At 40.5% G+C, this 12,936-nt stretch overlaps 1 protein-coding gene across 2 annotated transcripts in view; it reads left to right on the top strand.

Moving 5' to 3' along the window:
- LOC132830572 (protein CASP-like) overlaps positions 1-12,936 on the top strand; it is a 596,312-nt gene that overhangs the window by 296,143 nt on the left and 287,233 nt on the right. For both annotated transcript variants that reach the window (XM_060848388.1, XM_060848389.1), the window contains exon 5: positions 1,954-2,091. In XM_060848388.1, the coding sequence (XP_060704371.1) occupies positions 1,954-2,091 (138 nt within the window). The remainder of the gene's footprint in view (positions 1-1,953; positions 2,092-12,936) is intronic.

Genomic DNA, 12,936 nt, shown 5'->3' with positions numbered 1-12,936 from the left:
ATTTTGAAAGTCACATTTACAGAGGGTAGCCACAAATAAGGATCCATAAAGTGTATTTGGGATAATTTCCGAGAAACTATGTTATGGATTTAACTAGGAATCAGCCTATTTTGTATCTGATGGTGTATATTGAGGCAATTTCAATAAACAATCACAGAGTAGTAGAAGAGTAGTGGGCGGCACGATGGCATAGTGGTTAGTACTGCTGCCTCACAACGCCAGAGACCCAGTTCAATTCCCGCATCAGGCGACTGACTGTGTGGAGTTTGCACATTCTCCCTGTGTCTGTGTGGGTTTCCTCCCACTGTCACAAATATGTGAATTGGCCATGCCAAATTGCCTGTAGTGTTAGGTGAAGGGATAAATGTAGGGAAATGGGTCTGGGTGGGTTGTGCTTTGGCAGGTCGGTGTGGACTTGTTTCCACACTGTAAGTAATCTAATCTAAAGATATCCGAAAAAAATTTGCCATAACATGACAGAATTTAGCATTAAATTTGAGAGCTGAAAACCTTGGTCAGAAACAGCAGTAACTTAAATAATGATAATCACAAAGGAATGAGGGTAGAGCTCGCTGAGGTGGATTTGTGAGGGTTTTGCAGTAAAGATAGTTGAATTACAATGACGGACATTTAAGAAAATAGTTTATTGCTCACAACAAGGATAATCCCATTGAGAAAGAAAGTTTCCATGAAGAGCATAAACCAACCATGGTTGACCAGGGAAGTTGAGGATAGCATCAGATAGAAAGAAAAGTGGCAACGCTTGGTGGTAAGCCAGAGGATTGGAAAAGTTTTAAAGGCAAATGAAAAGATGACTGAAAAAAGTAAAGATGGAGAAAATAAACTTTGAGTATTGTTTGTAAGTAATTTCAGACATCTGGCAAGAGTTTCTTTAAATATATAAAGAAGCCAAAATGAAGATATGCTCCTGAGGAAATAAGGCTGGGGAAGTAGTAATGGGAAACAAGGAAATGAAAGAAGAGTTGAGTAAATAATTTCCATCAGAGTACAAGTACACAAGTAGCATTCCAAAATAATTAAGGGGCAAAAGACAGAAAGAAAATAAATATACTACTTTTTCTCTCATAATAATTGTTAGGGAACTAAATGGGGCTAAACATCAATGCGTCTCTTAGACCTGAAATGATACATCCAAGGATACTAAAGGAAGTAGCCACTTAGATAATGGCTACATTAGTAGTAATCTTCTAAAAATCCTTACATGCTGGAAAGGTCCTGGAGGATTGGAAAACTGCTAATGTAGCACCTTTTTTCAGACAATGAAGAGACAAAGTGCAGGTGACTATTGACCAACAGCTTAACACCTGTTATTGGGAAAATGTTAGTATCATGTAATAGCAGAGCATTTAGAAATATGTCATATAATCAGGCTGTGTCAGTCATGATTTGGAGCTGGAGTGTACGAAGTTAAAAATCTCACAACACCTGGTTATAGTCCCACAGGTTAATTTAGAAGCACTAGCTTTTGGAGCGCTGCTCCTTCATTAGGTGGTTGTGGAGTATAAGATCATAAGACACAGAATTTATAGTAAACGTTTACAGTGTGATATAATAGAAATTATTTGTTAAAAAAGACCTGGATTGTTTGTTAAGTTGCTCATCTTTTAGAATGAACATGTTGATTTCAGTTCTTTCAATTATAAATCACAGAATTTTTTAAAAATTACATTCTCAAGTGAACTTTAACAATTGGTGTCATGTATGTTTTTCCTTTTGTTGGTTCCCTCACCCCTTGCCGTAGACCCATTCTAGTAAATATGTCCTTTAGGACCTGACTGGAACTCGAGGGCATAGAATGAGAGGGGAAAAATTTAAAAGGGACCTATGTGGCAGCTTTTTCACACAGAGAGTGGAGCATGTCTGGAATGAGGTCTTCAGTTCTAGTATGTCTAATTATCTGTGATGATTTTCCCTTCTGTTGTTCCTTTGTAGACCCTGTTCAAGCGTTAGATCTAGGACAACAACTCCAGCTCAAAGTCCAACGTATGCATGATATTGAAACAGAGAATCAAAAGCTGCGGGAAACGCTTGAGGAGTACAACAAAGAGTTTGCGGAAGTCAAGAATCAGGGTAAGGATTAGAAACTTCCACTTCATATTACATCTGTAAATGCTAGTTGTTTCTTTCATGGTTGTATGATGATATCATTGCCTACACGACCTGTGATATTACTAGTTTCTGTTTGAGGAACCTGGTTAAAATCTAAGAGACATAGACTCTGTGCAGTGAGTTTATCGTCCGTACCAGGGTAACAGCTCTCTCCCCAACTTCCATTTGTTACCCCGTATAGATATTTTCTGATCAACCTGTTCAGAGATGTTATTTTGGGGCAAGTGGGAATTGAACCCAGGCCTCCTGGCTTAAATGCACGGACACTACTACTGCACCAAAAAAGCCCTATACTCTATCTTGTATATCTAGACATCAATTAGTAGGCATCACCTGCAATGTTGACTAAATATTCTATTTGGGACAGTAGTTAACTTGCAACATTCTCTGAACAATTTTTTTCTCGGATTGTCCTTTGCATGCAATTTCCTTCATAATATTGGACAAGTATACCTTCATATCCGTCACTTCTAATTTCAGCAGCTAAGGTACTTCTAAATACTGTTTTTATTTTCTAATCTTTAGGCTCAGTGAACATCACTTTATGATTCTTTCCCATCAAGAATATAATAAACTTTGCCTTAGTTGACTATCTTTGAACAGTAAAAACTTGCAGCATGATGCTGTGTAGAGGGACCCTGGGTGTTCTTGTTTACGAATCTCAGAAGGTTGGTTCACAGGTGCAAAGGTAATTAGAAGACAAATGGAATTTTGTCCTTCGTTACTCGAAGGATTGAGTTTAAAAACAGGTGTGAACAGAGTGCTGGTGAGGCCATTCCTGGAGTACTGCATGCAGTTTTGGTCTCCTTACTTGAGAAAGGATGTCCTGGCACTAGAGGGGGTGCAGAGGGGATTCACTAGGTTGATTCAGCAGTTGAGAGGGTTTGTTTATGAGGAGAGAATGAGTAGACTGGGATTATATTCATCGGAATTTAGAAGAATGAGGTGGGATCTTTTAGAAACATATAAAATTATGAAGAGAATAGATAAGATAGAAGCAGGGAGGTTGTTTCCACTGGCAGGTGAATCGAGAACAAGAGGAAAAGCTTCAAAATTAGGGGGTGCAGATTTAGGAAAAAGTGAGGATTGCCGATGCTGGAGATCAGATTAAAAGCGTGTGGCACTGAAAAAGCACAGCAGGTCAGGCAGCATCCGAGTAGGAGGAGAGTCGACACTTCGGGCATAAGTCCTTCATCAGGAATACAGATTTAGGACTGAGTTGGGGAGGAACTTCTTCACCCAAAGGGTTGTGAAGCTGTGAAATTCCCTGCCCAGTGAAGTAGTTGAGGCCTCCTCATTGAATGTTTTTAAAGCTAAGTATGTCGGTAACAGTTTCATTATCTTTGTGTCAAGCAAAAACTAAGGAACACATTTTTGTGCATCCTTTAGCTGCTACTTTATGGATTATGGATTATTAAAGTGGACAAATGGATCACAACTTGCATTGAAAACCAAAGTTTGCCTCTGCCTGGAGCACAAAGTATTTCAAAAATATCAACATTAATTTCAGTGCCCTCAATATTAAAACTAACACTGGGAAATTAATTGTTGCATCTGCAGAGAAGGAAGCATCATTGGCAGTAAAAATAGAAATTTACATTGGTTCAGTGGTTAGCACTGCTCCCTCACAGCGCCAGAAACTCAGTTCAGTTGCAGCCTTGAAAGTCTGTATAGAGGTTGCATGTTCTCCCTTTGTTTGTGTGAATTTCTGCCAGATGCTCTAATTTCTTCCCAGAGATGTGCAGGTTAGGTTGATTGGCCATGCTAAATTCTTCAGGGATGTGCAAATCAGGTGAATTAAATGTGGAGTTATGGGAACAGAGTGAGGGTCTTGGTCTGAGTGGGATGCTCTTTGGAGGGTTGGTGTGGACTGAATTTGCTGAATGGCCTCTTTTGGCACCGTAGGGATTGTATGATCTGTGATTTTTTTCAGCAAACTTAAAATTCATCAGTTTCTCTCTATAATTATCCACCATGATTGATCCCTGAAAACAATTAGTCATACTTAAAGTATTTTTGTCATTTACCACCAAATTAAAGAGCACAATAACACCTTTCCTACATGCACCGGCACATTGTTTGACCCAGATATCTGCTTCAGAGCATGGCAAGCTGCTTTTTCAATCTATCTGAGGAAGTTTGCAGATGTTTCAACTGACTTCCTCAAGGATCTATCAGTTCAGTTTCAAATTCAGCAATGAAAAGTTGAACTACTGTGGGCACAGTATTGATTTTTGCCTACGTCACTCCTTGCTAAAATTGTACTGCAGTTTTTGCTGATGCTGAATGTAGACTATAATATAACCAGTTCATTACATTAGAAACTGTGTAAGTCCTTTGATCATCAAAAATGATACAAAATCCCATTGATCTGTCTATCATGATATATCTGTTCGATATATTTTTTTTGTAAAAATGTCAGCTGATTGTGACGAGTTGAGTGCAACCTTTACAACTGTGGAAGGAGTAGGTAAAGCTTCCTGCCATTGTATGTGTGAATCCTGAATGTGGGGCTGGGGTGAGACCTGGGATGTCTGCAAATCCTTGAAGTTGTCAAAATCGAAGCTTGTTTCCAAAAGAAAAACTGAAGAAGGAAAAGGATTCACTTCCTGCAAAATTTCAAATTTATTGTTAAACGTCAATAAACAAGACCTCACAATTAATAAGGCCACATGTTAACAATTAGAAGAATAACCAAATGCGGACACTTTTAACTGTCTAGTCCATTGCCTTTCATTCAGCATGACATATTTCTGCAGCTACCAGTATGTGCTTTCCTCCCCAATAAATACACTACTTGCTCCTCCTTGGTAGCTCCTCTTATACAACCTTCAGCCCTGTTCCGCATCCCAGGAATGCAGACTTGAATGCCTGTATGTCTCTACACTGAGGCCACCCACCACCACTTTGTGTAGCGCCAGCATGTTATATGTGATTGATTCAGGACAGATTTAGCAGCTGAAATGGTATCGTGAGATGCTGTATGCCATCAGCAGTGGTAGAATTGTACTAAACCAAAATCTGTAATGACCTTATCCAGAGTATCCTGTATTCTTTCATTAATATCAAATCAGGAGAGCACTCATGGTTCAATGAAGAATGTGAAGAAGCATTCTAAGAATAGTATCAAGTGTACTTGAAAATAAGATATCAACTGAGTGAAACTGCAACTTAGAACTAGATTAGTACTAGAACTTAAGATGCTGTTTCTGCTGTTTAATTATATGTAGAGAGGGCTAAAACATTCAACAACCCATTGATTCAATCAAAGCTCTGCAATTCTTCCTCATCCAGTCATGAATGGCTGTGGACAATTAAGGAAATAACAGAAGGAGACAGCTCTACAATCACTCAAACCTCAATGATAATGAATCCTTAAACATCGTTCTCTTGTCAAGGGGAAGAAGAAGGCTTATGTTAGGATAAACATGAAGGCTCAGTTAGGGCATTTGAGAATTACAAGCTAGCCAGCAAAGACCTAAAGAGAGAACTAAGAAGAGCCAGGAGGTGACATGAAATTTCATTGACATGTAGGATCAAGGAAAACCCTAGAGTTTTCTATAGGTATATTGGGAATAAAAGAATGACTAGAGTAAGATTAGAGCCAGTCAAGGACAGTAGTGGGAGGTTGTGCATGGAGTCTGAGGAGATAGGAGAAGTGCTAAATGAATATTTTTCATCAGTACTCACACTGGAAAAAAGGTAATGTTGTTGAGGAGATTACTGAGATACAGGCTACTAGACTAAACGAGATTGAGGTTCACAAGAAGGAGGTGTTAGCAATTCTGGAAAGTGAGAAAAGAGATAAGTCTCTAGGGACGGGTGGAATTTATCCTAGGATTCTTTGGGAAACCAGGGAGGAGATTGCAGAGCCTTTGGATTTGATCTTTATGTCAACAGGAATAGAGTCAGAAGACTGGAGGATAGCAAATGTTGTCCCCTTGTTCAAGAAGAGGAGTAGAGACGCTGTGGTGTTAATAGACCAGTGAGCCTTACTTCAGTTGTGGGTAAAGTGTTGGAAAGGGTTATAAGAGATAAATAACCTTATAAGGTTATACATCCTTATAATCATCTAGAAAGGAATAAATTGATTAGGGATAGTCAACATGGTTTTATGAAGGGTAGGGTGTGCCGCACAAATCTTACTGAGTCCTTTGAGAAGGTCACCAAACAGGAGGATGAGGGTAAAGCGGTTGATGTGTTATATATGGATTTCAGTAAGGCATTTGGTAAGGTTCCCCACAGTAGGCTATTGCAGAAAATATGGAGGTATGGGATTGAGGGTGATTTAGTGGTTTGGATCAGAAATTGGCTCGTTGAAAGAAGGTGGTGGTTGATAGGAAATGTTCTTCCTGGAATTCAGTTACTAGTGATGTACCACAAGGGCCTGTTTTGGGTCCACTGCTGATTTATCATTTTTATAAATGACCCGGGCATAGGAGGATGAGTTAGTAAATTTGTGGATGACACTAAGTTCGGGGGAGTTATGAACAGTGCCAAAGGATATTGCAGGTTGCAGAGAGACAGAGATAAGCTGCAGAGCTGGGCTGAGAGATGATAAATGGAGTTTAATGTGGAAAAGTGTGAGGTGATTCACTTTAGAAGGAGCAACAGGAATACAGAGTACTGGGCTAATGGTAAGATTCTTCACAGTGTAGATGAGCAAAGAGATGTCCGTGTCCATGTACATAGATCCCTGAAAGCTGCCACCCAGCTTGATAGGATTGCTAAGATGGCACACAGTGTGCTAGCTTTTATTGGTAGAGGGATTGCATTTCAGAGACATGAGGTCATTTTGCAGTTGTACAAAACTGGTGCAGCCACACTTGGAGTATTGTTTACAGTTTTGGTCACCCCATTATAAGAAGATGTGGAAGCTTTGAAAAGGGTTCAGATGTGAGTTACTACAATGTTGCCTGGTATAGAGAGAGGGTCTTTTGAGGAAAGGCTGAGGGACTTGAGGCTTTTCATTAGATAGAAGAAGGTTGTGAGGTAACTGAATTCAGACACAAAAGATAATCAGAGGAGTTGGATAGGTTGAACAGTGAGAGCTTTTTTGTTTGGATGGTGATGGCTAGCATGAGGGGGACATAGCTTTAAATCGAGAGGTGATAGATATAGAACAAATGTCAGAGGTAGTTTCTTTACTTGGAGAGTAGTAGGGGTGTGGACCGCACTGTCTGCAACAGTAGTAGACTCACCAACTTTAAGGGTCATTGGATAAACATATGGATGAAAATGGAACAGTGTAGGATAGATGGGCTTCAGATTGGTTCCACCGGTTGGCATGAAATCGAAGACCAACAGGCCTGTACTGTGCTGTCATAGAATAGAAACATAGGATCCCTACAGTGTAGAAACAGGTCCTTTGACCCAACAAGTCCACACCAACCCTCCAAAGAGTATCCCACACAGACCTATTCCCCTACCCTATATTTCCCCTGACTAATAACCTCCTTGTCCTTGAACACTATGGGCAATTTAGCATGGTCAGTTCACCTTACTGCACATCTTTGGATTGTGGGAGGAAACCGGATGTTCTGTGAATATCTGTCCAAAAGACAAGGCAGAAACACTCTCAACCATCTTCAGCTTTTTGTGTCAATTGGATGATCTACTTTGGCTGCCACCTGAGTTCTCCAGCATCACAGGTGTCAGTCTTCAGCCAATTTGATGCATTGAACATGATATAATTGCACACAGCAAAGGCTATGGCTCCTGGCAACAACTTTGTGATACTACTGAAGACTGATGCTTCAAATTTGGCTTCCTCCTGGTCAAGGTCTTCCAGTACAGTTACAATACTGACATTTCCTTGACAATGTGAAAAATTTCAGAAGCTTATAATCTACATGCAAGAAATCAAACCTGACCAATATTTCATTATATAATCAGAGTCATACAGCCTGGATATAGACCCTTCGGTCCAACCAGTCCATGCTGACCATAATCCCAATCTAAACTAGAATTGCCTGCCTCTAAACATTTCTTATTCATGTACTCATCCATATGTCTGTTAAATGTTGCAGTTGTATCCACATCTACCACTTCCTCTGGAAGTTCATTTTACACACTTTGTGTAAAAAGATTGCCCCGCATATCTTTGTTAAATCTTTCTCCTTTCAACCTTAAAAATATGCACCTTTGTCTTGAAATCTCCTACTTTCAGGAAAAAAAACCTTTATCTTTACCTGGCATGATTTTCAAACCTTGATAAGGTCACCTGTCAAGCTCTTATGCACCACACGTTTTGGTGACCACCCGTTTCCAAGGACATCCCTGCAATTCATGATGTCGTGTTCCAGTCAAAATTATCTTCAGCTGTTTTATCGATAATCTGCCCTCCATCATAAAGTCAGAAATGGTGATGTTTGGTGGTGATTGTGCACTCTTTAGTACGATTTGCAATCCTCTGTTTCTGCCTACATGCTGAAAAACCTACACCACATCCAAGCCTGTGCTCTTAAGTGAAGAGTAAACTTCATGCTAATCGAGTACCAGACCATCACCATTTCGAACTAGAGCGAATCTAAACCCCCATCTAGTGACGTTTAATTATATTACTATTGCTGAATCCAACATCAATTGCATATGGCAGCACAATTGACCAGAATCTTAACTGGTCATATCAGTAGAATGATTGCGTCATCCTTGGAATTCTGTAATGAGGATCTGATCTCATGACTTCCACAAAGTCTGGTATGATAATTATATACTTTAATGCAAGTTTAAGTGTACCAGAAAAGCACAGCAGAGACGATGACCTAGTGGTATTATCACTAGAATATTAATCTGGAACTCAGCTAATGTTCGATGGAATGGTAGAATAGGTTCGATGGAATGGTAGACTTAGGTTCGATGGAATGGTAGAATATGGCAGATGGTGAAATTTAAATTCAGTAGAAAACATACTCTGAAATTAAGAATCTACTGAGGACCATGAGACCATTGTCGATTGTTGGGAAAACCATCTGGCTCAGTAATGTCCTGCACGGAAAGAAATCTGCCATCCTCACCCACATGTGACTCCAGACCCGGAGCATTGTGATTGACTCTGACTTTTAACTGCTCTTTGATATAGCCTTGCAAGCCAGTTGTATCAATTACAATGAAGTCTCAAAGAAATGAAACTGACAGACCACCTGGTCTTGATCTAGGTACTGGAATAGAAAATGGGAGAAACAGCCCTGTTGATCCTGCAAGTCCTTATTAATACCTGGGTGCTAGTGACAAAATTTGGGAGAGCTGTCTGATTGACTAGTCAAGTAACAGCCTGACACAGTCATACTCAGAGAATCATACATTACAGATAATGTTGTAGACACCACCACCATTTTCCTTGGGTTTATCTTGTCCCACTGGCAGGACGGACCCAGCAGAGGTGGCGGCACAGTGGTATATGCTTGGAGGGATGTTGCCCTCGGAGGCCGCTACATTGACTCCAGACACCATGAAGACTCCCGGCTTCAGTTTAAAGATGGGCAAGGAAGCCTCCCGCTGATTACCACATACCATTCTCCCTCTGCTAATGAATAAGTACTTCTCCATGTTGACTATCATTTGAAGGAAGCACTGAAGCGGCAAGAGTACAAAATATATTCTGGTTGGGGATTTCAGTGCCCAAGACTAAGACTGGCACAGCAGCAGCATGACTGATTAAACTGATCGGGTCCTAAAGGACATGTTTACTAGAGTGGGTCTGTGGCAGGGTGTGAGGGAAAAACAAAAACAAATTGCTGGAAAAGCTCAGCAAGTCTGGCAGTGTCTGTGGAGATAACTCTATGAATGATCCTTCCTCAGAACTGAACATTGAGGAACTGGAGTTTCTGAGGAAGACTCATTCATAGAGTTGAGGAGCCCTATAGCACAGAGACAGGCCCTTTGAACCAAACTAGTCCATGCTGTCTAAAATGTCCATCCGCACTAACCTTATTTCCCTGCATTTGGCCCATACCTTTCCTATCCATGTGTTTGTCCAAATGCCTTTTAAATGTTATTAAAGTACCCGCCTCAATCACTTCCTCTGGCAGCTTATTCCATAAGCGTACCACCCTCTGTTTAGATTAGATTAGATTACCTACAGTGTGGAAACGGGCCCTTTGGCCCAATCAGTCCACACCAACCCTCCGAAGAGTAACCCACCCAAACCGGTTTCCTTCTGACTAATGCACCCAACACTATGGGCAATTTAACATGGCCAATTCACCTGATCTGCATATTTTTGGATTGTGGGAGGAAACTGGAGTGCCCGGAGGAAACCCACGCAGTGTTTAAAAAAAAAAGTTACTTTGGTTCCCTTGTATTCTTTCCCCTCTAACCTTAAACTGATGCTCACTCTATTCGTGCCTGTCACAATCTTATACATTTCTATAAGATCCTCCCTCAGTCTCCTATGCTCTAAAGAAAAAAGTCCTAGCTTGTCTAACCTCTCCCCATAACTCACACCATTGAGACCTGGCAACATCCTTATAAATTTCTTCTGCACTCATTACAGTTTAATAACATCCTTCCTATAGTAAGGTCACAAACCTGAAGAAGATACTCTTAAGTACAACCTAACCAATGTCCTGTGCAACTGCAAAATAATTACCCAACTTCTACACCCAGTGCACTGACTGATGAAGGCCATTGTGCTAAAGGTCTTCTTCACTGCCCTGTCTGTCTGTGACTCCACTTTCAGAGAACTGTGCATCTATATTCCAAGTTCCCTTTGTATCACTACACACCTTAAAGCCCTACCATTCTCCATGAAACTCCTACCTTGAATTGACTTTCCAAAATGCAAGACCTCATACTTATCTATATTAAACTCCATTTGCCATTCCTTGGTGCACTGATCAATATCCTGTTGCAATCTCTGATAATCTACCTCACTGTCTCCGATAATGCCTATTTTAGTGTCATCAGCAAACTTACTAATCATGCCTTGTACATTCTCATCCAAATCATTGATATGGATATCAAACAGTAACAGCCCAGCACTGACCCCTGAGGTACACCACTCGGCACAGGCCTCCGTCTGACGAGCATCCTCTGCTTTCTGCCAGCAAACCAATTTTATATCCAATTTGCCAGCTCTCCTTGGATTCCAAGCAATCTAACCTTCCAGACAGGCCTACTATGTGGAACCTAATTAAAAGCCTTACTGAAATCTGTATGCACTATGTCAACTGCCCTGCCCTCATCAACCTTCCTGGTCAGTTCATTAAAGAACTCTAACTCGACCTGAAACTTTAACTGATTTCTCTCTACAGATCCTGTCAGATCTGCTGAACTTCTCCCATGATTTTTGTTTTTGTTTCTGATTTACACCATTCATAGTTCTTTCCGTTTTTAAAAGGAAAGTATATACTTGACCTCGTGTTTAACAATCTGCCAGCTGCAGGTGCATTTGTCCATGGAAGTCTCGATAAAAGAGTGACTGCTGTACAGTTCCGCTTTTACATTGAGTGTTATGCAGCATGATGACCATGCTAAATGGGACAAACATCAAACCGATCTAGCAACTCAAGATTGGACATGGCCATCAATAGTAGAATCGCACTCCAGCACAATCTGCAATCCAATGGCACGGTATATCTCCTACTCAACCATGACCCATAAGCCAGGGGATCAACACTAGTTCAATGGAGAGTGCAGGAGGGGTGCCAGGAGCAGCACCAAGCATACCAGAAAATGAGGTGTCAGCCTGATGAAGCTACTAAACAGGATTATTTGCATGCCAAACTGTGTGAACTGAAAGTGATAGAGCTAAGTGATTCCACAATCAATGGATCAGACCTAAACTCTGCAGTCCTGCCACATCCAGTTGTGAAAGGTGGTCGACAATTAAACACACAGTTGAGAAGGAAGCTTAAAAAATATCCCCATCCCCAATGATGAATGAATGCAACACACTAGGGCAAAAGATAAGGCGGAAACATTTGTACCATCTTAAACCTGAAGCCCCATGTGGCTGATCCATCTTGACCACCACGAGTTGTCCCCAGTATTACAGATACAGTTGATTCTGCCAATACCCGTGTTTCTTGACTGCAAATTGGCTTTAACGGATTTGAAGAATTTAGACCGTTGTTGTCAAAAACTAATTTCCTTACCTGTATTGGCAATAACAGGATTCCAGCACCATTAGTTTAAATGACATATTCTTGCCATAGTACTAAAAACTTGTGCTCCAGAACTTACCACTCTCCTAGCCAAACTATTCCGGAACAGTTACAATGCTGGCATCTTCACAACAATGTGGACACTTACCTAGGTATAGCCTTGTGACAATACAATGGCTTTCAGAGCTGTATTTTATCCTTTTTTTTTATATGAAGAAAGGTCCTGGCAAAGGCAGTCTGCTCTGAAGCCAATAATGTTTATGAGGCCTTGGGGGATTTAAAAAAAAGTTGAAGCAATGGGAGTAGCCTGAATGGGTGTGGTTGAGCTATCACAGTTTTAGTTTTGAAGCTGCATTTGGAAGCTATAGTTCATCCTTCTGTGCTGCTCCCTTTTGGAGCTTTCTCGTGATGTTTTTCCTGCTAGACTAGAGAATTGCCTGTTAAATAATCCATTTTAATGAGTTTACCTTTACTAAGGGTGTGTTTATGGGATGTTATTATATCGGAACAGTTACTGCTCAGTAGTTAAATAATCTATTATTCTGTTAAAGCTTTCCAAAAGAGTTAAGTTATTCCAATTTCTTCTTTCTTTTGTTGTCTTTTTAACAATTATGTATGAATAAAAAGTGTTTTGCTTCAAGACTGGCAGTTTGACCAATCGAATTGCATCTGGAAAGCAGTGCCTCACACTTGTGTTTAA

This window comes from Hemiscyllium ocellatum, chromosome 31, assembly GCF_020745735.1.
Source record: "Hemiscyllium ocellatum isolate sHemOce1 chromosome 31, sHemOce1.pat.X.cur, whole genome shotgun sequence".
Lineage (NCBI taxonomy): Eukaryota > Metazoa > Chordata > Chondrichthyes > Orectolobiformes > Hemiscylliidae > Hemiscyllium > Hemiscyllium ocellatum.
The sequence above is the reverse complement of the archived record's forward strand: the minus strand, read 5'-3'. Positions and strand labels throughout refer to the sequence as shown.